This window comes from Euprymna scolopes, chromosome 19 (assembly GCF_053919585.1).
Source record: "Euprymna scolopes isolate OS-2025 chromosome 19, ASM5391958v1, whole genome shotgun sequence".
NCBI lineage: Eukaryota > Metazoa > Mollusca > Cephalopoda > Sepiida > Sepiolidae > Euprymna > Euprymna scolopes.
Window position 1 is genome coordinate 54759539 of NC_136500.1, and position 25791 is coordinate 54785329.

Genomic DNA, 25791 nt, shown 5'->3' on the forward strand with positions numbered 1-25791 from the left:
GGCTCAGATGCAACTTGAGGATAAGGGTTAAAGAGTGTACAGTAGTCAATGGGACAATTGTTACATATATGAATGGGCTGTGATCGTTAAGTTCTCTTGGTCGTATAAACGAAAAGTAATTCTGTGTTAAAATGAATACGAGACACTTTTTATGTTTTCAATACAGATTTGTTTATTTTTTTTATTTTATTTTTTTTTTACATGGAAGTCACCACTTATCAAGGCCCGGAGGCCACTTGGGGATAAGGGTCATTGCATGTACAGTAATCAATGGGACAATATCGTAGTAATCGTTACTAATGGAGATCTGATAAAGTGTTCCACAGGTGGGCACTTCTAAGAAAGAAGCTTTGTTCATGGAATCTATGTTTTGATTTAGGCACAGATAAAGAGTGCGGGAAAATTACTAACAGTGGTTTCAGCTAGACAGGTGTTTTTGTGAAATATTGGCGAGGGGGGACCAGAGATTGGAGCTCAGACGAGCACTTCCCATGGAAATAACGATAAAACAAAGACAGGCTCGCAACGTCCCTTCTGTGGGAGAGAGGTTGCAGGGAAAAGAAAAGGGCATCTCCCACTAGGCTACGAAGTCTATTTTGTACTCTGTCAAGGCAGGATAGACTGTTTTTAGCAGTTCCTTCCCAGATATGGCAGCAGTACTCCATCCTTGGACGTACTTGGCTTTTATATATAGAGAATTGCATCAGCAGTGAGATATCTACTGGAGCGGTAGAATGATCCCACCATTTTTCTAGTGACCTTGGCAACAGATTTGATGTACGTGTTCCATTTCAGATCAGGAGTAAAGGTCAATCCCAGAAGCATGTCAAAACATGGAGCCTTCTCAAGACGAGAGCCATCCATTTCACTTTTACACTTCAAAATAAAAGTGATAACTAACATTGGAGCGCAGTGGAGGTTAGTGAAGAGGTGGGTTTGCAGAACTCGGTCTCAATCTGTATTTCGCTTTATGTCTCTGCTTTGTGTCTCCGTCCTATGTGTTTTCTCTCTACTCTTTTATTTATATTACTTTGACCTGTTGACCTTTTTCCCCCGCCAGCTTGTTTATTGTTTTGCAACTCTGTGGGTCAGAGTTCCTGTTGATTGACTTGTTTACCTTATTTTTGCCAGCTTTTGTTTATTGTACTTTTTGCTGGTTTTGGTCTAACCCTTTTTAATATCGGTTAGCTTTCCTGGCCGATCGACGTAATATTGATGCATTCCCAGGCATCATGGATACAGGTCGCTTTAAATCTCAGGATTTCTCATAGTGTTCTTTTGATTGCCTGGACACACATCCATAACACTATTACAGGTCACCTTATTCCTGGGATTGCCCAGACACCTCTCCATAACTCCATTATAGGTCACCTTATTCCTGGGATTGATTTATTGTGTTCTTTGATTACCCAGACACCTCTTAATAACAATATCATAGGAATCGTTAGTAGTGTAAATTTGATAAATGGGATTACTTAAGGGGAATGGCTCATCAAGAACTTCTTTACATTAGAAAAACATACAATTCTTCAATTGAATTATTTTTTAACAAGTGTAAACATTTTTTTTTACAAGAAATTAAGAGAAAATAAAAAATTATTAAAGTAAAAATATTCCCAGAAAACGCCGGGTAAATACACAAGTTAGTCATAAAGTAAGATTAAACTTTAAATTTAAAGAAAAAACAAATAAATAATTGCAAATTACCTGTAACACAAATTTGCTTTGCCCCCATTGCTTTTGCCGTCAAATAACATAACAGTCCGATTGGTCCTAAAAGAAATGGAACAATAAAATACAATCATTTGATTTATTAAATTATTTTATTCTTTACTAACGAGTCACTATTTATCAAAACCAAAAGGATAAATTTAATAACGACCTCTTTGATAATATTGTGTCCGAGATGGGTATATTTGCTAAGTTGCCCTCTTTAAACAATTACAAGATGTTTCTCCAACCATCGATATTCATGAAAAATAACACTCTACCTGAGAATTATTCCTTTAAACTCCTTGGCCTAATATTCACAGACAATATGAACTGGAACAAATACATTAAGGACATTGCAAAGGCTGCTACAAAGAAGGTGGGTTCCCTCTATCGTACTTGAAGATTATTCACACCTGAGAATATCCTGTATACAAGGCCCCCATTCGCCCATGCATGGAATATTGTTGCCACATCTGGGCTGGTGTATCTACTACTAGCCTCTCTCTCTTGAATAGGGTTCAAAAAAGAGTCTTCAATTTAATAGGTCCCACTTTGTCAACTAAACTCTAACCCCTGTTCACTCACCACAATATTGCATCTTTGTGCCTAAATTACAAATTTTTTAATGGAATGTACTCTGATGAACTTTTTGCACTTGAACCTCCTCAACGTACATATCCCCAACAAACTTGCTAAGCAACAAAATCACACCCCTTCATTGTGAGATCCCTAAATGCCAGAAAGCTTTCTACTCTAATAGTTTCTTCCCTCGAACAGCTAGACTTTGGAATTCCCTTCCTGATACCTGTTTCTCTAACTGTACTGATATCTAGAAATTTAAATGTAACGTAAACCAACATCTTGTTAATCTTTCCCTGGCATGAGTTGTGCGTGTGTCTGTATGTTCATTAATGTTTATGTGCATGTGAGTGAAGAGAGATGTTGTCAAGGAAAAGGGCCAGTGACACCAGTCTGTAGACTCGAGTCCAATGAGTTCCACTGGTTTACTGAAAGAAAATCTGTTTCTTTTAAAAAATTTGAGTAGATCCAGAAAGACCCATTTCAAATAAATTTAGAAAGTTTCCTCATTGGTCTAAGATATAATCATATATCTTATACTCCTCCATATCTATTTACCAGCAATGCTTCAAGCAAACTACCTTATCTTTAAGTCTTCGTCAGACAGAGTTTGCACATTTTTTTTTTTTATTACATTTTCACCCCAAACAAGGCACATTGCCACTTTGGTGTAGGGGACTACTGTCAGGGGCAACAACTACTGGGGTACTATGTAGGGATTTGGGCAGCAAGATGTTGGTTCATGTTGTACTTGAACTTCTGCATGTCAGTACAGTTGGGGAAGCAGGGACCTGGAATGGAATTCCAAAGTCTAGCGGTTCTGGGGAAGAAACTACTGGAGTAGAAAGATCTTTTACATCTAGGGATCTCTTCAGTGTGGGGGTGGGATTTTGCAGCCTGTCGGTTCTGTCGAGGGTGTTCACGTCGTGGGGGCACAAGTGCTTGCAGTTCATCAGAGCATTCACCATTAAAGTACTTGTAGAACAGACAGAGGGATGCAACGTTTCGTTGATGGGACAGAGGCTGAAGTTTAGATGCCAGTTTAGGGCCTATCAGATTTGCGACTCTCTTTTGAACCTTGTCAAGGAGAGAGAGACTAGTAGCCGATGCACCAGCCCAAATATGACAACAATACTCCATACATGGGCGAATGGTGGCCTTATAGAAGTACAGGATACTTTTGGGTGTTAGTAGTTTTCTAGCACAATAGAGAGAGCTCACCTTCCTTGCAGCGGCCCTGGCAATGCCTTCAATGTAATTGTTCCAACTCATGTTTCTTGTGAACGTTAGGCCAAGGAGCTTGAAAGACGTACTCTCAGATAAAGAGTCGTTGGCCATTGCTATGGGTGGTAGAGAAGGTTTCTTGTAATTATTGAATGAAACTAGTTTAGTCTTGGCAGCATTGAACGTGACCATCCATTTTTGTCCCCATTCCACTACAGATTGGAGGTCATCTTCTAGTGTTTCTGCCATTTCTTTAGATATATGTTCATTTGTTTTCCTGTCATGCCTGTTATAGAGTGTGGTGTCATCAGCATATTTACCCATCTCAGAGGCAATTTTGTCGGGGAGGTCATTTATGAATATCAGGAACAGTAGAGGTCCAAGGATAGACCCCTGAGGCACTCCCGTATTTATATCATATTGTTTAGATGTACGACCGTCGAGGACAACCTAGATTTTTCTCTTATCTAAGAAGGATTTAATTATGTTAAGTATTCTACCAGTGATACCATATGATCTAATCTTCCTGAGGAGACCCTCATGCCATACCCTGTCAAAAGCCTTAGATATATCTAGAGCTACCGCTCTGCCCTCCCCCGCTTTGTCCAGTGAATGGTATATACATTCAGAGATTACAGTGAGGATGTCTGCTGTGGAACGGGCTTGTCTAAATCCATATTGTTGGTCAGTCAGAAGTTTAGCATCTGTAAGGTGATGGACTAGAGCATGGTTAATTAAGGTCTCAAATATTTTGGCAAAAAGTGGGAGGAGGCTAATGGAGCGATAATTTAATGGGTCAGTTCTTTCGCCAGAATTCTTAAATACTGGTACCACAGAAGCAGTTTTCCAACAGCCCAGAAAGCAAGATTCATTAAGGCATTTGTTGTAGAGTTTGGGGAGAACTGGAGCTACTTCGGCTGAGCACTTTTTTAATAGCACAGCTAGGATGAGATCAGGTCCACATGCTTTTGAAGTGTCAATGTTTTTTATGATAGCATGCACCTGAGCAGGGGTGATTTTCAGATCGTCTAGCATGGCGTTTGTCCGCATAGGAAATTCAAGTAGGGGATGGTTGGAAGAGTCCAGTGTGGAGTTTGAGGCAAACCGACTGGCAAGCATGTTAGCCTTTTCAGTTGCTGAGCAAACAACTCCGTGATTGTTGGTTAGTGGGGGAATTGTTGATTGCCCATTATTTGCTACACTTTTGTAGATTTTCCAGAAGTCACGAGTTCCTAGTTTTTGTGCTTCGATGCATTTTTTAGTGGTTTCCGTAAATTCTCTCTTAGCTGTCGCTATTTCTTTCTTAACGTTACTTCTAGCTTCTATGTACTTCTGTCTGTTTGAACTGGACTTATGTCGGTTAAATCTGTAGTATGCATGCTGCCTTTGAGCAATGGCAGTTGTGCAAGTCAAAGTAAACCATTGGGGAGAGTGGGGCTTGCTATAGAATTTCCGCATGGGAACATGCGCTTCGATTGCAGTTTTGAACCATTCAGTGGTCTCGTTTGCACACTGTTCAGCAGGAAGAGAAAAAATATTTCCCCATGGCGCATCTCTGATAAGATCTCTGATGGCTTCCCAGTCAGCCTTTTTATAATATCTCGTTGTTTTGAGCACTGGCTCTTCAGTTTTGGGTCTAGAGTTTAGGGCGATTTCAACCATTATCACTGCATGATCAGCATTCCCAACTGGGCTGTCGGTATTCGTTATACAATCATCAAAAACAGATCTAAAAGTTATGCGTGTTGTTCTTCCTGCAACTGTGGCACTATTTCTCAGTGCCATGGTTTCTAACACACTCTACAGCATGGCCGAGTGGTGATTTGGCCATGGGCGTAGAGATACAAAGAAATGCATTCCCATAATTCCCTTTCTAGCTCTGTCTCTTTCTGCATGGACCATCATTTTCTTATAAACAAATAAAATAATTATTCATAAAATATTCTTAAGATATATACAGGATACATTTGTATGATGTTAAGTTCTTTACGTTCTGATGCAGGTTGTTACAACTTGGGTTCGTCGAGACAATTTCCCAGCTATAAACAACAGCTTTTCAACTTAGTTTTTCTGGGGGTATTTGGCCCCTAGGGGTCAGGACCCAGAGCAGTGCGTTCTCTCTCATACCAATAAGCCAAAGACTGTTATTTCTAAAAACACAATGGTTTTTATCAAACGCCAATTCCAACTCTTAAGATCACCCTGTCTTTCTCTATCCCATTTCTTATGTTCTTTTTCTTTTTTCTTTTCTTGTGAATCTTTTCTTTCTCTATCTCTCTTTAATTCTCTCTTTCTTTTTTTTCTTCTCTCCCTTATCTCTTCTTTCCAATCAAATATATGCTTAAGTCAATTTATTAATCTGTCCGAAGAAACAAACTTTTCAGCTTACTCTCACATTTTTTTCAGTTTCGTTTCACTTGGTGGTCTGATACTTAACTAGACCAGGTGACCTATGATAATATTCCCTAGATAATAGAGTAGACCTCTCGTCGCTATGTTAACTTCACTTTTCTGTTTATCATATCGGCAATAAAACATATTCCAGACCTTGGAGAAAAAGATTAATTTCTTAAACCTCATGTCAAACACCCCATCCAACTCTTAGGCTGTAGCAGGGTGAATTGGTGTTACCTGGGCGAGCAACATCGTTACACTATTTATTTTGTTGTCTGTCGGGTACGTACGTATACATTCGTGTGCATGTGTGTGTGTGTATATATATATGCATTTATGAATGTTTATGTGTGCATATGCATGTATATACACCATTGACCACCCCTTTAGCCTACATTATGTAGCATTTCTGACACTACCCCCTACTACACATTACAAAAAGAAGTGGCAATAACGAATCTCCTTGAAATATTCCACGTTTAATGCCAACCTGCCCCATCTCCTCTCTGTTTGCTGTCAGCACCGTTTTCCATTGAGCCATACTTGTCTCCAAAAGCCTTACCACATTCTCAGCAACCTTCATCATCAATAGTATTTCACGTATCCATGAATGAGGAACCATGTTATAAGCCTTTCTGTAATCGATCCATGCTACGCTCAAATTTCTTCTTCTTCTTCTTCTTCTTCTTCTTCTTCTTCTTCTTCTTCGCATCCTGCATTATTGCTTTATCGATTAGTAGTTGCTCTTTAGTACCTCTTGAGCCTTTCCGGCACCCCTTTTGTTCGTCAGGAAAAACACCATTACTCTTTAGATGTTCATAAATTTTCTCCGCAAATATTCCAGTCAACAGTTTCCACATCAATGGCAGACATGTAATTGGTCTATAATTATTGGCATCTGTTCCTTTTGCAGGATCTTTCCTAATCAGTGTTGTTCTTCCCTTCACAAGCCAATCAGGGACATCTCCCGACTCTACAACCCTTTGCAGAGCAGCAGCTATAGGTGGATAAAGGCATGGGAGCTGTTTAAACCAGAAGCCCATCACTCCATCTGGACCAGGTGCCTTCCAGTTTGTCATCCTTCGTATGCCAGCTTTAACGTCATCGATGATTATCTCAACGTTCTTCATCTGCTGCATTTCTAATAGCCTTTCTCTGACCTCTCCCAACCAGCTAGCCTTCTCATTATATCGCCCTTCGATGGACCAAATCCCACTCCAAAACTTCCTTGCACCTTTTGCATGTGGAGTGTTGTTATTTCCCGCCTGTTTACTACCATTTAATTCTTTATACAGCTGAGACTGATTGTTCCGGAAAAGGTTGTTTTGCCAAAATGTAACACTTTTTCCAACAAAGTTCCTAATTTTTATACCACCAGTGTAGACCTTCTCTTTCAACATTTTTAGAACTTTCATCGTTCCCTTTTCCAGCAATCTATACCTCCTTTCAAGCTCGTCCTTAGCTTTCTGTCCTAGTTTAACTCTTTTTCTTATTTCTACCGTCTGTCCGCCACCATTTAATACTTTCTTCAAGCCGCCTCTGCCAGTGTGGCCTTCTATCCTTAATTTTTCCCTTTTTCTTCTGTAATAAGCCCAGACGATTCGCAATAACGTATGATGCTGCATATAGAAGCCTGTTAAGTTCCGTAATCGATATGTTCTTTCTTATGATGTTGTGAATTACTTCTTGAATTATTTTTACCTCGTTTTTCACCTTCCGCCTATCGCTACTCTTCATACTTGGAATCTCTGTGATATCGTCTCTAAGAAGAACCTCTCTTAACTTCTGAAGAACTTCTTCTTCTACAGAAGTCAAAGTTTGAACTTCATCACCACTTCTCCATACATCTGCTCCTTTCACTGGCTCCATTGTCTCAGAGTCAATGATCTCATCTTCCTTAGATCCTTCAAACTCTTTCTCATTACTTCCCCTAACCATAGGATTCCATACGTCTTCAGTTGTCCGCCTCCCATCATTGCTTACATTTCCCCTCTGCACTTCCACTCTCTCAGTTCTTTCATCAGAGCTAGTTTCATCAATTTTACTTTCGTTATTCATTTCATTCCTAACCATCAATTCAATCTCTTCTCTTGCAATCACTGAAAGTAGGTTGTTATTTTTAATTTGTTTTAACTGGGATACCAAACTCGCGACACTTCTTGCTCCCCCTCCTCTCGATCCCATTCTTCCTTCATTTTTCAGATATATCCACCAGATTTGGTACTTCCACTTCTTACAAAGCATTCCCACAGTACTCTTCTTTCCTCATCCGTCCATGTTTTTTTACATTTCCTGTTCCAATTCCCTTCGTGTCTTGGTACCCTCTCTGGCAATTCTCACTCCCCGTATATCCAGCCACATCCTCAGAATTTCGAACAGTTGTATGATGACGACAGGACCCACCCTGTTGACCAGTGGGACACTTACCTGACGTTAGACCATCACAAGATATTCGTTATTTTCAATATTTTGATTTGATATTCTCCCATAAATGGGGTTAGTGAATTTAAGGTTACACCATCACCGATAGTTTTATCGAGACATTATCTCTAGGAGGGTTCCCCACCAAGGTCAAAGATCCCCTCCCGACCTTTTTCCTCCATCACCACCACTATTCCCATTACCAACACCAACAACAATAGAAATAAAATCTATAATGATAATGGCAACACTAATATAGCAATAATATTAACAGCAAAAACAACAGCAGCAATGACAGCAAACAACAACACCTACCATTACAGCTACAGTAATAATAAGAATTAATAAAAACATACCACCATTACAACCGCCACCACCACTACTACTACTAGTAATAATATTAGTGGTAATAGTAATAACCAATAAAGTAAATTTGTTTTTTTTTTAAATAATGATAACACTAATAATGATAATGATAATAATGATAATAATAATGATAATGATAATAACAAAAATAAAAATAATAATAATAAGTAGAACAATAACAATATTAATAATAATAATAATAATAATAATAATAATAATAATAATAATAATAATAATAATTTCAGTTAGAAAAGCTTACTTTGTTCGTTTTTGTTTTTTTTCAACTCCTCTGCCGATGTTGCTTTTGGTCAGAAAAATGTACACAAAAACAGAAATATAACATCCATCCTCCTCCCCCTCCACTACTAATATTTTGCAAATCATTTTTATGTTAATATAGTTTTTCACCCTCGGCAGTATTGGGTCCTATTAGCTGAAACAGCTTGCCAAGTTTATAAATGGTTACAAAGTTCAACACCCACAAAAGAAATTTCATTCATCTACATGGCCATCATCAAATAAAAAACAATCTTTTTTAAGTTTCACGTTTGTAGCATTAACTTACGAGGTGCCTTCAATAAGTTTCCAGACTTTTTTGAACAGGTATTTAAAACTGTCGTAGACTCTTGTAATTCAGTATGTTATTGCTATACAAGTTTTATGATTTTAGGTCAAAATGAACAGATACAGCAGGAATTTGAATACACCTTACCAAAGGTTTTAATTTTTAAAAAATGCAATCTGGACATGATGGCACTTTAGAAGAACGATATGCAATAAAATTCTGTTTTCAACTTGGAAAAATGCCACAGAAACGTATGGAATGGTTCAGATTGCTTTTGGACCATCTTGCATGAATCAAGCATCAGCTTTTGAGTGGCATAAGAGATTAAAGGAAGTCAGAGAGTCCGTGAGGGATGATGAGAGGTATGGGAGGAGTAAGAAAGTCAGAACATCAGAGTTGATTGGCCAAATAAAGAATTTCATAGATAAGGACTGCCACGTGTCTATAGAAACAATAAGTGCACAGTTTGATGTTAGTGTGAGAACTGTACGCACAGTTATTCACAGGGAACTGAAAACACGGAAGGTTTGCACAAAGTTTGTCCCAAGGTTGCTCTATCCTTGTCACAAACTATTTGACCAAAATGGGCATCAAGACAGATCCTCACCCTCCCTATAATCCAGACCTTGCTCCTTGTGACTTTTTCCTCAAGCTCAAAGAAAATCTTAGAGGCTGTCGTTATGGAACAATTGAGGAGGTGAAAGAGTTTGTGATGAGGGTCATTGACATGCTCACACAAGAGGACTTTCATGGGGCTTTCTAGAAGTTGTTGGAATGGTACAAGTACATTGCAGTCAAAGAAGGTTACTTTAAATCGGACAGAACAAAGGAAGCAGGGAATAGTTCAAACAACTTTGAAAGACATAATAATCTCAGTATTTTTTTATAAATACTATTATTGCATGTTTAGGGTTAGGATTGGAGCATTAAATTATTTTTTAGTAAAATAAGGTTTTTAATGGTTGTGTTACGGGAACAATAAGAACTTACCAGCTCCTGAAATAAGGACTGTGGAGTCAATTCTTACACCTGCACGTTGGCAAGCATGGACTGCAACGGATAAAGGTTCTAATAAGGCTCCTTCTTCATTGTTTACATTGTCAGGAAGCCTGTAATACCAAGAAACAAAAATACTTCAAAGAATTTAGATTTATAGATGTTATATTCACATGAATAAACCAGAAAAGCAGCAGCAGCCGCGACAAAACAACAATGGCGACGATAAGAAAAATCTGTTCGTCGAGTCAATACAAACGAACTCAATAAATACACATGACAACTCCAAATCCCATTTCTTTAGATACACACATTATTAGAATAACTCGCAACTTACTTCAACAAAGAAAACCGCTACAGAAAGCCGCACAGCAAAAGACAAAACCAAAATACAAAACACGAACATCACAGCAAACGCAACTCCTAAGCATATAAACACCAATATATAATTCACATAACAATGCAACCGTACAACTAGATTACATTCACAATTTTATTAGCTTCAAATCGATATAACACATGCATACATACACAAAACAGACAGTCAACTACAACAAATTATAACACGATAAACAAACACAATTAAGATAGCAAAATATAAGCTAATTATCAATTTGCCCTGTGTCTTCACCTACGTCCGCAACACCACTATAAAAACAGTAACCGTCGCGACAAAAAGTCAGTCGAGCCCAGAGACAATCAGTCAAACAGCATGGGATAATTATCGGCTCTGTCGGATCCCCCACCCCAGACGTTAAACCTATGTTCGCGCACATCATCCATCAACCTCTCCACGTGGAAACACCAACAGCGAGAATTAACACTCACATTCTCATTTCATCCTGAATCATACTAACGCCCAACTTTTCTCTCCTAAGTAGTTACAAACATTAACCTTACACGAAAAACCTTATTTCCTGAACATTCTCACATCCTTACGAACTTTGAACACTTCGTTTGGTTTTACTGTCTCGTTAAGTTTGTTTCTTTAAATAAACGATTGAGCAATCAATCATTTTAAAATTTAAACACATATTATTTGTCTGGTTCCTTCTCGCCACCATACGCTTATGCATAATACAACATAGATTAAAGGAATTATTAATAAACAGTAGCATTTATAAAGTTTATGAAAACTTTCAAGTAGCATGTTGTACACTAACGACTAACGTTGATGAAAATTATGTCACCAGAATAAAGGAATGATTAATGTTATTCTTTTAAACACCAGAGAGAAGATTAGAAATGGATGGACAGAATAAAAGAATGGTTAATAATGGTATTCTTCTAAAAGGGATTAGATGAGAATTGCATGAATTGAACAAAAGAACGATTAATAATAAAGTGGTAAAAAATATTTCTAAATATCGGAAATGTAATATGAAAACTGATAGTACACTTTGCCCCTAGCCAAAAAGAAAGCAGCTATCAACCTTGCTGAGTCATTAAATCTGGAAGGCGCGCTGTGGTGGCCGAACGTAATGTCAAACATAAACAACAGTGATAAAATTAAGTGTGTAAACCAGCGAATCACTACTACAATATTAATTAACAACTACAAAGAATCACTCGGCATAATTATAATTATTTCCGCCTCTTTAAGAAGTAAGTTTTTTAACAGTTGAGCCCTTTCTGCTGAAAGTCTGTCATTTGTGCGAGATCATGTTCACTGTAGACAGTTCTTGTATAATTTTCATGCCTTTATAAATGTTTAATTTCCCTTGAATATCGTTGTGATTGATGGTGACTATGAGGTTTATTTCTTGATAATGGAGACAAAGATGGCTCTGTTGCAGGGTTCAAATCCCATGACCAGCGGCAATTATAACTGCCTGCACTGATAATTCTAGAAGGACACAAAGTCAAGTATCTGCAGAATGTCTTCTTGGTTCCTCCTCTTCTCTTTTCTCTCTCCCAACAATCGAGCACTGCATATAATAACAAAACTCTAAAGCACGTCTGACAGCACTGACTTCTGCCAACAGTCTGCCCCTCCTCTTAACAACACAGGCTTTTTATATCGCAAAATCGTTCACCTCTATTTGCATATTCTTCTAACTCACGTGATCACTACTCTATAAATAAGAGTCTTGACCGTTTCTTTTCTTTCTTTTTATTTATTTTCGGTGACCGACCCGCACGTGGTCTATCCAGGTAAGTCACGCATTTCTCCACACTCCCCCCTGATCTCATGATCACAAACAGGACATGCGGGCAATCGTCGTTGGCGGGTACTCCTTCGAAGAATCGGGGGCAGCACTTCCTCATTGCTGTTTTCTTCATTACCACCATCATTACTACCAGTCTGTTCCATTATCCCGTCTCATGGTTCCATAGGCGGTGTCTCACAATCAGGGCAGGGGGGCAGTATCCGTCTTTGTTGGGTACTTCTCCGAAGAATCGGAGGCGTCATCTTCTCGGTGTGCTCCATCATCCCTTCTTGCGGGGTTTCGCAATCACGGGGGGTGGGCAGTATTCGTCTCTGTCGAGTATTTCGATGAGGCATTACTTCCTTGTGTCCATCGCTCTCCTCACTATTGTCATCAGTATGTCCCATCATTCCCTCGTCTGGTTCTGTTGGTGGTGTTTCTATGCTCACCTGAAGGGGTAGTAAGTGATCAGGATCATCTCTGAACGGTGTGTGATCCTCCTCATCGTCCTCAGAATCAGAAGAGGTATAACAAGGGCGGATATCTTTTACGTGACGTGGCATGCCACCAATCAACATGGTCTGAGGACTTATGATTTCATCTATTTTTCCCCGGAAAAATTTCGTAGTGCACCCAGTATTCGGGGGTTTTATCCAAACAAGGTCTCCCACCTGATATGGTGTATTGACAACACTCACCACTGATGGTATGGCATCAACTCCTTTCACACGCTGTTCATATTGGTAAATCCCATTGGCTGGTGCAGTTGCTGGTGTTGCATTGTCCTTGAGTGTTATATTATACCAGTACACAGCTTCTGGAATAGAGCACTGCGTCCTGGCTGCAATTCTTTTGATGGTGCGGTGACACCGTTCTGCTATACCATTACCCTCGGGATAATATGCACACCGATAATGCATTTTAATCCCCCATTCATGCACGAATTTCTGAAATTCTTGACATCGAAATGTGGCGGCATTATCAGTCAGAATTTCAATCGGGGCACCACGTTCAAAAAAGACGGCTCTCAACTGTTGTATAATGCTGGCTTCATCCTGTCGTGTCAACAGGCGCCATATTGTGAAACGCGTCGGGCCACAATCCGTCATGGTCAAAAAATGTTTGTCCCCATAATGTGTTATGTCCATCCCTACTCGCTGCCAGTTGCCCTCCACCTCGAGCTTCCCTTTTTGCCATTGGGATGGTGCCAGATCAATTCTCTGACACTCTTCACACAAACGTATGGCTGCTTTCACTGATGCTTTTGTAGTTGCAGGGCATACTCTTCGGACAAAATATGCAGTCCTCTGAATTCCAGGATGTCCAATCTGCTGGTGTATCATACGGATCTGGTCAGGTGTTAATTGATCCGTTACAGTCGCGCATGTTTGTTGTTGAAGATCGGATCCCTGCCTCATTGCATCGATCCACCTCTTTGGTACTCGAGTCAAGCTATCAGCCAAATTCTGCATCGACGAGACTAACGTAATGTCTACCTGCAAGCTGTATTCGTCAACTAGACGCTTAATTATTGCTAGTCTCCTTCGTACTAGCATTTCACTTGCAGCTCTAGTCTTAACTCGAGCCTTTCCAGTCAAGGTGTCGGTTAACCAATGGTAAACACACAATGAGTCAGTGTGGAGATGCACAACATTAGTCTGCCATTGCAATGCGAGATTAAGACCTTTTAACGTGGCATCAAGTTCTGCCAAATTTATATGTTGGGCATCATTTTTCGGACGAAGCCAGCATGCATCTTCCACAACAACACCTAGTTGCTCCAACACGACACCTGTAGCCAACGAACTTGCGTCAACCCATGCATTTAGTTTGTTTCCAGACACTTGCCACTCACCCCGGGCAGGGTCATTCCTATGCACTCTGGACAACATTTCAGCCATCATTTGTTGGAGAGAATCATCATCCACAACATCGTCCCATCCTTTTGTTACTGTAGTCACTCGTCTTTTCACCACTCCTGTTGCCGATCGGAGCCATCCACAGACAGGTAGATGTCCTACCAATTTACCACAGATAGAAAACACAGTACGTCTTGTTAATACATTGGGTAACTTTGGAAGTGGGCTCCCTCGCTTCCATCGCAACGTATTGCCCTCCTCCCAAACCTCGAGGCCTAGCACGGGCACTCCATCCTTTAGGCGCTTAGGGTCTTTGCTTATTAACCCAAACGCTTTCAGTTTTATTCGAACTGCATCCGCAGACATTATGTCCTCATTAACATAGATGTCATCTATGCAGGCTGAAGCAGCTTTTGCTGTGGTCTCATCCTGCATCAAAACAGTTTTAATAATGGTTGTCATAATCAAGGGTGCTACGTTTAGGCCAAAACCCAAACGTGTCAAACAATATAGTTTTCCCTTGAGTAGTACTGTCTGAAACGGCCATAATGACTCATGGACACGTATCTGCAGGTAGGCCCTCTTTAGATCCAGAAGTGCTACATTGCTCCCTTTTTGACGCCACTCTCTCAGTTTAGCAGCGCACACATCTGCGTTTCCAGTAAACGCATCAACATGCCGATTCAACTCTCGGTAATCCATTACGGGACGAATTTTTTCTTTGGTAGGTTGTTCAACAGCCATGAGCGGAATTAATCCCTTGGGTGGTCCCAGACGTTCCTGTGGGTATGGTATTAACCAACCGTTGTCAATCCACATCTGAAGTTCTTCTTCATATGCGGCCCTATTCTTGGTAGAAACTGCATACTCTGGAATCGTGTTGCACAGCCGATCTGGTTCCTGGCCCATGGCCCATTTCCACTTTGCAGTCCACACCCTTTCGTTGTCATCAAATGTAGCACAGAAGTCCTTTTCTTCAATCGACATGGCTGCACAGACGTCTTTCCCTTCTCCAAGCCTGATACCTCTAGCTGCTGTGATTGTAACGCCTCCTAGTGCTTGTATTGCATCAATTCCAAGCAACATGTCGTAGCCAAGGGGTTTCTCCTGCATCACCAGAACGTCAACTTTAGCTGTGTCACCCTTCTCAGTACAGATTGTGACTGTCCCTTCACCACAACATACCCGTGATAAGCCATTGATGGTCATAACGCCGACTGGGTTCCTCCGCCACACCGGACAGCAATGGGCACTAACTATAGACCGGGAACACCCCGTGTCTATAAGTGCTGAACACTGCACATCATCAAGTTTAACGCTAATGACAGGCAATCCTGTGTTTATTGGTTGGCAGGGGGCAAGGGTAGCGATAGTAACTTGCCCCCAACTTCGTTTCCCGAACAGTTGTGAGATATGTGCCCAAACTTATTGCAGCGATAGCATTGCACTGGTCTCTTTGATTGTGGATATACACCTCTCCTATCACTCCGGCACTCTTTAGCAAAATGATTGGCCTCCCCACATTTATAGCACACTGGGGTGGCATGCTTATTACTATCTGGAAGAGAGTCCCCATTGCCTCCATGTCGAAAACGAGCTGCTGCTGCAATTGGTTCCTGTTCCTTACAGATGTTTCGAGCTCGGGCCAATAACTCATCAGTTGACAATTCATCGATTCTTGATGATGCTCGCAAGAGTTTACTGACCTCCTCGGGTAGGCCTACCAAAAAAGCACAGCTTAATATTTTATCGTTGACCCCACCAAACGGTACAGATAATTTTCGCAGGTCGGCTAGGTACACGTCAACTGTTTCCTTGGGTTGAAGTGTCCGGCTCGTGAACTGTTGCCACGCAACAAATGGATCTGTACCAAACGCTGTATACAGGCTCTGCTTGATTTCATCCCAGTCTGGTCCATCCCCGAGTTGTTGGTAGACTGCATAGGCCCCTCCGGTTAGCCTCAAAGGGATAACTGTGGCTGGTTCTTTAATTTTGCACAGTTTATAAATTTTCTCTGCCTTTTCAATCCATTCGACGACAGCCGGTCCAGTGGTAGATCCGTCGAACTCGGGTATTAAGCGAATGTCGAATCTGTCCATTGTTAGTCATCGCACACCAAGCGCCGAAATAGCTTAAAACCAGCACAAAGTCAAGTATCTGCAGAATGTCTTCTTGGTTCCTCCTCTTCTCTTTTCTCTCTCCCAACAATCGAGCACAGCATATAATAACAAAACTCTAAAGCACGTCTGACAGCACTGACTTCTGCCAACAGTCTGCCCCTCCTCTTAACAACACAGGCTTTTTATATCGCAAAATCGTTCACCTCTATTTGCATATTCTTCTAACTCACGTGATCACTACTCTATAAATAAGAGTCTTGACCGTTTCTTTTCTTTCTTTTTATTTATTTTCGGTGACCGACCCGCACGTGGTCTATCCAGGTAAGTCACGCATTTCTCCACAGAAACACTAGTGTCCGTAGGTATTAAAATAATAATAATAATAATATATATATATATATATATATATATATATATATATTTGCATAAAATAAACAAAACAAAACTTATAAACTCTAAATATTAAAATGATGGCTTTTCTTTCCGTCAAGTTTTTTAAAGGGTTTGACACATAATAACCTATAAAAGTAATATTTCATTTTGGAATGGGGATTTAGCTGAGAGTGTTAATATACTACTACTACTACTACTACTACTACTACTGTCATTTGCATCTCGATTTTTTTTTTTACAGCAAAGCAAATCAATTTAATAACCCACCAATGTTTTTATTATTAAAATAAAATTTTCACTTCATTCATTGAAAGAAGGCACTGAATAGTTAACAAAACTCACGCCCTTTCCATATCAAAAATGGTTTTCTAAATAGTAATATCATTATTTAGACAATCTGGTAGGGGGCGTTGTTAAATATTTTGTTCTTACATCGTTTTCTCATTTTGCCTTTCAATCATCAACTATTTTCAACTGTTTATGAAAACTTTCAAGTAGCATATAGCATGTTGTACACTAACGACGGACTTATACAATCTGGCATTGTTTTAAAATCAAAATAAATCTTTTATTGTCTTACAATTTTCAATCAATTTCAAGGAACACATTTCAGAAAAAAAGTATACACGGAAATTAGTGGGACTTATGTAATAATTTACAAATTTACAAAAACAACAAATCTCTAATTAAATATTTATAGATTTTAAAAGAATTGGAATCGGAAATCGTATCGGAATCATAAATTTAGAATAGAATCGGTAATTGTATCGGAATCGGGAATCCTAGCATGAGGTAGTTGCCTGTCTAGCCACACTGATGAGATGTGAAACAGCGAAACAGTACTGTATGTGGATGACATGTATGTGGATATATATATATATATATATATATATATATATATATATATATATATATATATATATGCATAGAATCGAAGTCAGTGGATTTATCAGGAGACTGAGTGGTTCTTTATATATGATATATATTGTAGTCGTTTACTAATATTGCAGCAGTGTGCAGAAGACTACATGAGTGTTTAGAAGAACAAAATCGCTCCATAGAATTGTCGAAAAGTTTTGTTTCTTCAGTTAGATATCATTTTTATGTCTCCTTCAACATTCGGGGTGCTACTAAATTTTGTAATTTGTTAAAAAATTATCCTGTGAAATGTATGTTTATATTTTCGAAATATGTCATTTAAAAAAATGATATTGCAATAAATGGCTTTTTGTTTTGTTTTTGTTTTTTGTTTTTTCAATGGTATCAGAAAATTGTTTTGTGGAAGAACGTCTGGGTCACCAAATTTTGTGCCTCCTCCAATGCCGGTGTCATCAAATTTTGTAGCGGGAAAAGAAGAATGATTAAGTCGATCTATACAAAATAAATCAAATGTTATGACGACACACAACGCATATGGAAAAATAGTTGTGTATAGAATCACTGTATGATAAAAATAAAAAAAATCATTAAAATGCTATTAAGAATTGATATTTTTACGATTCACTTGTTGCTGTTGATTGTTATTATTGTTCCTATTTACTTGCCTCCCCACAAGGGCAGAGTTAGACACAAGGTCGGTTTTTAATGTGGGGTGAATACAGCTCTCCAAAAAGGGCATTCTGGATAAAAATTCTCTCAATCTAGACGGATTTTTCTTCCATAGAAAAAAGAGGACAGAAAAGGTAAAGTGTAGTATCAGAACAGATACTACACTTTTCTCCTAGCCAAAAGGCCAAGGAATGCAGATTCTTATTGCTGTTGTTGTTGTTGTTGTTGTTGCTGTTGTGTACAATTCATGATGATTTTGTTGGCATTCGTTTCCTTGATATCTTTCATTGGGTACTTACAGGAGACATCAGGTGAGGGTTGCCAACGTTTTTTCTTCAGTTAGATATAATTTTTATGTCTTCTTCAACATTCAGGGTGCTACTAAATTTTGTAATTTGTTAAAATCTATGAAACGAACTGGATTCGAACTTGGCACACTCCACTGGTCAGTCAGTGTCGTTAACCACTTAGCTACTGTCGCTGCCCTGCTGCAACTGACTGAACAAGGTTCCATGAAAGAAAATGAAATTTATTTGGTGCCATCTTTCACTTACTTGTGACAAAAATTAGCAGAATGGCAGTAATAGTTGGCCAGGTTTCCATCGATTGGTGGTTTTGCACAAGAACGGAGTTCACGACAAAGATTATAGCGACCTCTTTTACAAAGCACACACATTTGGCAAGGTACAGCAGGCTCAACAGCTACACGATCTCCTGCAATAAATGAAGACGAAACAACGACAATAGCAATATTAGGAAATGTTCAGATAAAGACAAGATTGTCTTCTGAACATTTCTTTATATTGCTATTGTATTTGTGTTATTATGATATAATAAGAGCAAAATGCTTAAAATATATTTATAAATATCTATTGCGCATTGTTTTTTGATATACAACGAATGCCTTGACTCTTGACATCTGCTTAGAAAATATAAAAAATCTCTAAAGCTATCATTGGTCAAATAAGGTTAAGAGTTAAAGAGAGGCTAGAATAGTTCTTTAGGACAAGAAAGCAAACAGATGCTTGTGTATCAGGTTTTTTTTTTTTTTTTTTTTTTTCAGAGTCATCTCATCTGAAAAAAAAAAAAAAAAAAAAAAAAATCAAAGTAACTAATGATTTTAAACTATGTCCGGCCGGTAATGATGATTGTTGAATGATTAAATTAATATTTTAAATGTTCTAAGATGTGCACGGTCATGTCTTCATTGATCTTTAATATAATAAAATAGGAACAATTATTCCCCCAAGGAAAATAAAGCATTATAGCTTGGCAAACACAGACACAACATATAAATTTATTATGATCAACTATTTTATGTAGGTTTTGCACATATTTACAATCACATCCGTTATAATAAAATCTTATATTATTTCCAGAAATTTTTCTCCCTAATTATTTACCCCTCACACTCAACTGGGAAGTTCTCTACATTTGCTGCATATTTTAGTATTTCGCCGTCCATATTTAGGTTTTCTACAGATACATTTGATATTAGCTACTTCATTTCCAATTCCTGAAATAATGAACTCTCCCTTCGAAAAGTCTGCTCAATCCTATTGGCTGCCACCTCACATTTATCGGGTTAAGTGAATATCGGATTCCTGTATTTTCTGAACGATTAAAAACATAACAAAGTGTCATCAATCAAATAGCCATATGAGACATACTACTTTCTTCTTCTTCTTCATTGAATAAATGTTTTTTCTAAAGTATAACTTTTGTGAAACAACAATTATGAAGATGAGGATAATAGTCCGCAAATAAATAAATAAATAAACGTATAACTTTCAATTCGCCAGTTTAAATGCTTCAAAATTCCCTTTGCTTTTCTGAAACGTATATGGCAAAGTTTTTGAATTGCTGCCATAGCTTGCACAGGTTTTCACCTTCATTACCGGAACATAATGGGGTGCATTATTTAGAACACCATTCTTAAATAGGGAGGGAAGAGTGTTTTGTAATTATTCTGTACTTTCACTTAAAAATTTAAGAAACAATTTGAATTTAACTCGCATATACTATTTTAAAAAATAATGTGGTAACATAGATGCATAAGCTCATAAAGGTTTGATCGTTTCTTGATACTCAAATTATTGTTGAAAATATGTTTTAAATATTTATCTATATACTTATCTTCTCATGTGGGCTGTATAGAGCATAAGATTCCGAGTCTAATATAGGGCATCTCTGATGATAAAACAATCCTGCCTTCTTTGAGAGGAGGAAATGCCTGGGAAGATAGCTTGGTGAACCAAACAAATCTAATGGTTGCCCGAGCACAGAAGAAATTCTATCATTGTTTAATGGGACTTACACCAGAATACAGACCATACTATTTTTTTAGATAGGATTTTCAAGTCAAATTCAATTTTCCAGGTAGCTTTGGTTTATTAGCTTGTTAGGTTAGGGTTAGGATGACGCTTGTTAGTAAAAATATCAAATAATTACAAAACACTCCCTTCCCATGTTAAGATTAGGTTTCTAAATAATAACGTTATTAGTTCAGCATAGTCTGCATTGTACATGAGCACCGTTTAATGTTCTGGTTTGCTATTATTTATTTATTAAGCAAAGAGTGGATATAATGTCAACTATCTTTAAATGAGAAGAAGTTAATGTTGGAACTATAAGTTTGAAATTAAATAAGAGCGATTAATAAATACTAAAGTTAAAATATTAAAATATGAATACTTTAAAAAATGAGAGAAATTGGTAAATTGATAGAAATTCCATTACAGCATGAAGATTTAAAAAAATGTTATTGAAGAGGAAAATAAAAGAAATTAAAATAGAATACTTATATATGGATAAAAATTAAAAAGATTATTTTAAAATTTAGATTAATGACATGATAAGTATGGAATGAAGATAAATTTTAATTAATAATTTTTTAAATTAACCTTTTAATTACCATTCCTTCTTAATAAATACAATATTAAGCAAAGATTTATGAGATTTATGGGACCATAGATGGAAACAAAACTGATACGAAACTATCGTGGATTGAAGATGATATAGTTGGGACATATAAACTAAAATGTGAGGGTGCGGTTTAGTATTTATAAAATAAAACAATTAAATAAATAATTACTTAGATGAAAAAACACGCAGAGGTTTAATGTAATATCAGGATAAGTAATTGATTGAAATATGATTTAAAAAGTAAAAATGCGAAAATGGGGCAGTTTATAAATTCCATGGCTAACAGAAAATAATTAAACAAAAAAAATACAGAAGAGTTAGGTGGAAGTAGGTCCAACTCCTTGATCTCTTAAATAGAGATTAGAAGTATGTACATATATGTATAAATAGTGTATTTCACCGTTTGGTGAAGAGTGGCTATTTTGGAATTATTTTTAATGACATAATGCTTGAAATTATCTGAATGGTCACGAAACAATTGTAACGAATATGAAAATACACAATATGATGCTATCATTTTTATGAAATATTAAATAAATGAATAATATTATGAGAAGATTGTAAATGATGAATTGAATCCTATGTATAACATGAAATTGTTTACAGCATATTAAGTACAAAAGACAAACGAAAATGTTCATAAATTCATTGACATAACATAATCTTTCTCTTCACCGTTACAAAAATAATAAAATCTCCCCAGACTAATTCCGCTCCTTCTGATTGGATGAGCTCTGGCAATTCCTATATTCTGACTTAATGGTACTGATACCTACTTTTGCCCTATGAGTAAATTGCTCACTTACTTTGTACATTTGTTTCAGTAATCAAACATAGTTACCTTTTTTATATAGGTAATTCTCCCGCTGTATATATTCTTCCCAACTATCTCTCTCACCCCCTCTCTCTCTCTCTCTCTCCCTCTCTCTGTCTCTCGCTTTGAAGATAAAACAGCAAATATTTATTTCCTCTCTCTCATTCACTCGCTCGCTTTGTATCTTGCTGTAAATATTCTTCCCATTTTATAACTGTTAAGCTATTTTTATACTTAACTATATTGTATGTTTACTTTTTTTTTCACCACCTTTATATATAAAAATATTTAAACTTTTTTAGTTTTTTTATCGCATATCTTTTCAAATAACTATGCTTATTTAAGTTAATATCTTATATATTTCGTCAAACTGTTTAGATATTTTCTATTTTTTGTTTCTATACCTCCATTGGCAGACTTGCATGTGTGTTTGAAAGTTAGTGCTATGCTACAGTTTTAACGTAAATTTCATTACATGGGGAATTGAATTCAGTGGAGTATTTTATCTAAATTTCTTTTCCGGACTGATTCTCCAGATTGCGCGCACATTAAGTTTTTTTTTTCTTTTGTGTGTGTGTATAGGGGGGGGGTAAATTTGTACATTAGGTTCAACTCCACAATTTTCTTTAGAAAGACTACTTATAAAGGTTTTTGACTATGCTGATTAAGAAAATCTCATTGAAATTTTGTGGAGTCAAGTACTTACAGAGATATAAATACCTGTATTATACACTGTAATTTACTGGCTATCAGGTTTATACGCATGTGCGATAAATAAATCTACATCTCTTCTACCGACACCGCCACCTCACAATTTATTTATTTTTTTACTTTTGCGGGTGGGTATGCTGACAACGATTATCAACTGTTAAATTTGGGGGAATTATTTTTCCAAAACTACCTCCCCAATAAAAAGGGGGTTGTCTACTCCAAAAGCCATTCTTTACATGACGATGTTGAGGGTGTCTATTCCGATAGATGTTCTTAACATGCGGAGTTTGGGATATCTATCCCAAACACTATTCTTAACATGACAATACTCAAAGAAGTGAAGTGAAAAAAGTTGTAATTGGTTTTGTTTTACACGTTAAACAACGACATAAAACTGGAATTTACTTTAATACTATTGGTGGAAAAGTTGAAAAGAAGAGGAAGACTTAAACAACAAATGGAAACAGCTATGACTGCTACCACTGATTTTGATCACTCTAGACAGTCCATATACAGCGAGAATCCCTAACCTCTAAAACTTCTGTTTATATTTTCCATTATTATTCTAACTGACCATTTTTCTTAAATTTAATCATTCATACTGATTTACACATTCCCTTAATTGCTTTTTTTAAAGCAAGCAGTATCTGCATGTTATCACCTCAAATCATAACTAATCGCCAGTGAAAGCCAGATTATTTCATTTCAGTGTCTGCAATTGTTCAGAGACGGCAATGGCCACCACCACCACCACCACCACCACCACCACCACCACCACCACCAACAACAACAACAACAACAACAACAACAACAACAACAACCATAGTTTACTTTGTTGCGAGTGGAGGTGGGGACAGGCTTCCACTAGGCAATGCCAGTTAACGGGTCCTGCTAGTAATTCATATAGTATTAAATATTTATTGCTCAACATATGCCCTATTTCTTTAAGTCGTGTCACCTTCCACCATTCTAAAAGTTTTAGTCCGTCTCATAAAAGGTAGATTGTTTGCTTTTCCCCTTTATATATGGTGAATCACTTCAAAGATTTAAAAAAAAGTAGTCCAAATAATCGAAATATAAATTATCAATCACTAAAACATTCTGAAACAATTGGTCTGTCTTACATAGTGTAAATCCTTTCTCATTTATCACTTTTTATCTTTTTTTAGGGAAATAAATAATATTTTTAGTATTATTTCTTTTACCTCCCAAACTTTGTTTACCTTTTCATTACGCGTTTGCCACCATTTAACATCCCTCGTGAATCGACCTTCACATAATTTGTATTTTTCTTCCCCTTTCTATCAGTATTTCCATGGTCAAAATATCTTTTCGGCAATATTATTAAGCTTACGCCTCTTTTTAGGTTTTAGTAAACTCGTCAGTTTGTATTGAGGTGTTTATGAAACTATCTTTTTTTTTTTGTTCGTTTTCAGTTTTATCTTTTTTGATGATCGATCAACCTGTGTCTAAATTATACCATATCTCAGAGTTTTGATTGTCGATAATGTACAGATAACCTGGAAACAGTACAATAATTGATTTGATGTGGTAAATAAACCTGGTTTTCAGACTCAGTACAAAATACAGACCTAATACGAGGATCATTCCATAAATAAGATTTCCTATTTTTTAATTCAAAAACTAATACATTGAAGAGCTAGCTATGAAGACTGGAGTGGTACCATTGTTCGAACATGTTTTCCTCACATACACACACCCACATGTACGCACGCACATACGCACAGACACTTACATATATTCACGTTCACGTATATACACTCACATTTACATGCGCACACACACACACGCTAACGTACACACATATACGCACAAGTACGCACACATGCGAAACGTCACTTCCCCTGAAAGGAATTCCAGACATGCACAGTCAGAACACTCACCCCGATATAAAAGTCCACGACACTATTCAACTTCCTCTTTCTTCCCTTTCGCCTGATTTCGTCAACCAGGCAAGTTCGGCGTCCATAGCTCTTGGTTTGAAGACTTTTCCACATGGACGACTGCTATCATGAACGCACAGTTTTGCTGAGGCAAACACTCCCTTTTCTATTTTCCTTTCTACGTGCGGGACGGCCATTTCTCATCCTCGACTTCATTTCTTTCTTTTCCACGCATGTAGTCGTCAACGCCTGAATGAACACGTGTTACACCTAAACCATTTTATTTTCAACAGAAAATAAACGACATGTTTATTTCATCCCGCAATTGAGTTATTGTTTACTTCATTCCATTCGTTTCATTATTTCATTTTGTAACGGGATTAGGATTTATATGTCCTAGTCCTCTACACCATAAAAACAAACACACTTTTGCTAGCCTATTTTTATACCTCAGTTGTAAAAATATAGAGCACGCATTGTCATATCTGAAATTGAGGAATTCAATGACAAATCTCTGCTTCTGACAGGGATTGCTTTCTGAGAGTTTTACACCGTCAATATCTGCAAGAGAGAGATGAAAGTTTCAGGTCATAAATGCATCAGTTCAGTCATCATAACAATGCAAGTTGCAATATCCTCTGATCCATTTGGGTCGAATAAATATAGGAGGCATTACTTTTGGAACGTTAGCGTTATAATCAGGATTCGGTTCTGGGGTTGGGGAAGGAGTGAGTCACTCTCGACAACAGCACGTTTCTGCCCTCTTCTTTTCCAATCGACCACACCTGGCCTCTCGCCACCAATGTCACACCGCACAATCCAAACGTCAGCAATACGAAATTCTTTTCAAGAGAAGATGTTCACGACTCTTTTCTGTTTGCCCCCCCCCCTGGGAATTTTTCCCAGCTTTTATATCCTCCTATCTAGAAAAAAAAAGGAAGAGACAGGAAAAAAGAAAATATAGCTTCTCCCATCATGCTCTGCCTTCCCAAGATGCCCTTCGCGTATACAAATGCGCTGGCCATCCTTTCCTTCTTCTTTCCCAAAGAGCGATGCAGACACGCCCGGTACGTTTCTTTTTTTTTTCTTCTTTTTTAACCATATACCCC

General features: G+C 37.7%; 1 protein-coding gene across 8 annotated transcripts in view; it reads right to left on the bottom strand.

Annotated features, from left to right (window-relative positions):
• The window catches only part of LOC145303592 (sorbitol dehydrogenase-like), an 81542-nt gene that overhangs the window by 24019 nt on the left and 31732 nt on the right, over positions 1–25791 (bottom strand). For all 8 annotated transcript variants that reach the window (XM_080145145.1, XM_080145141.1, XM_080145146.1 and 5 more), the window contains 3 exons: positions 18883–19042; positions 10253–10371; positions 1708–1773 (listed from right to left, as the gene is read on the bottom strand). In XM_080145145.1, the coding sequence (XP_080001271.1) occupies positions 1708–1773; positions 10253–10371; positions 18883–19042 (345 nt within the window). The remainder of the gene's footprint in view (positions 1–1707; positions 1774–10252; positions 10372–18882; positions 19043–25791) is intronic.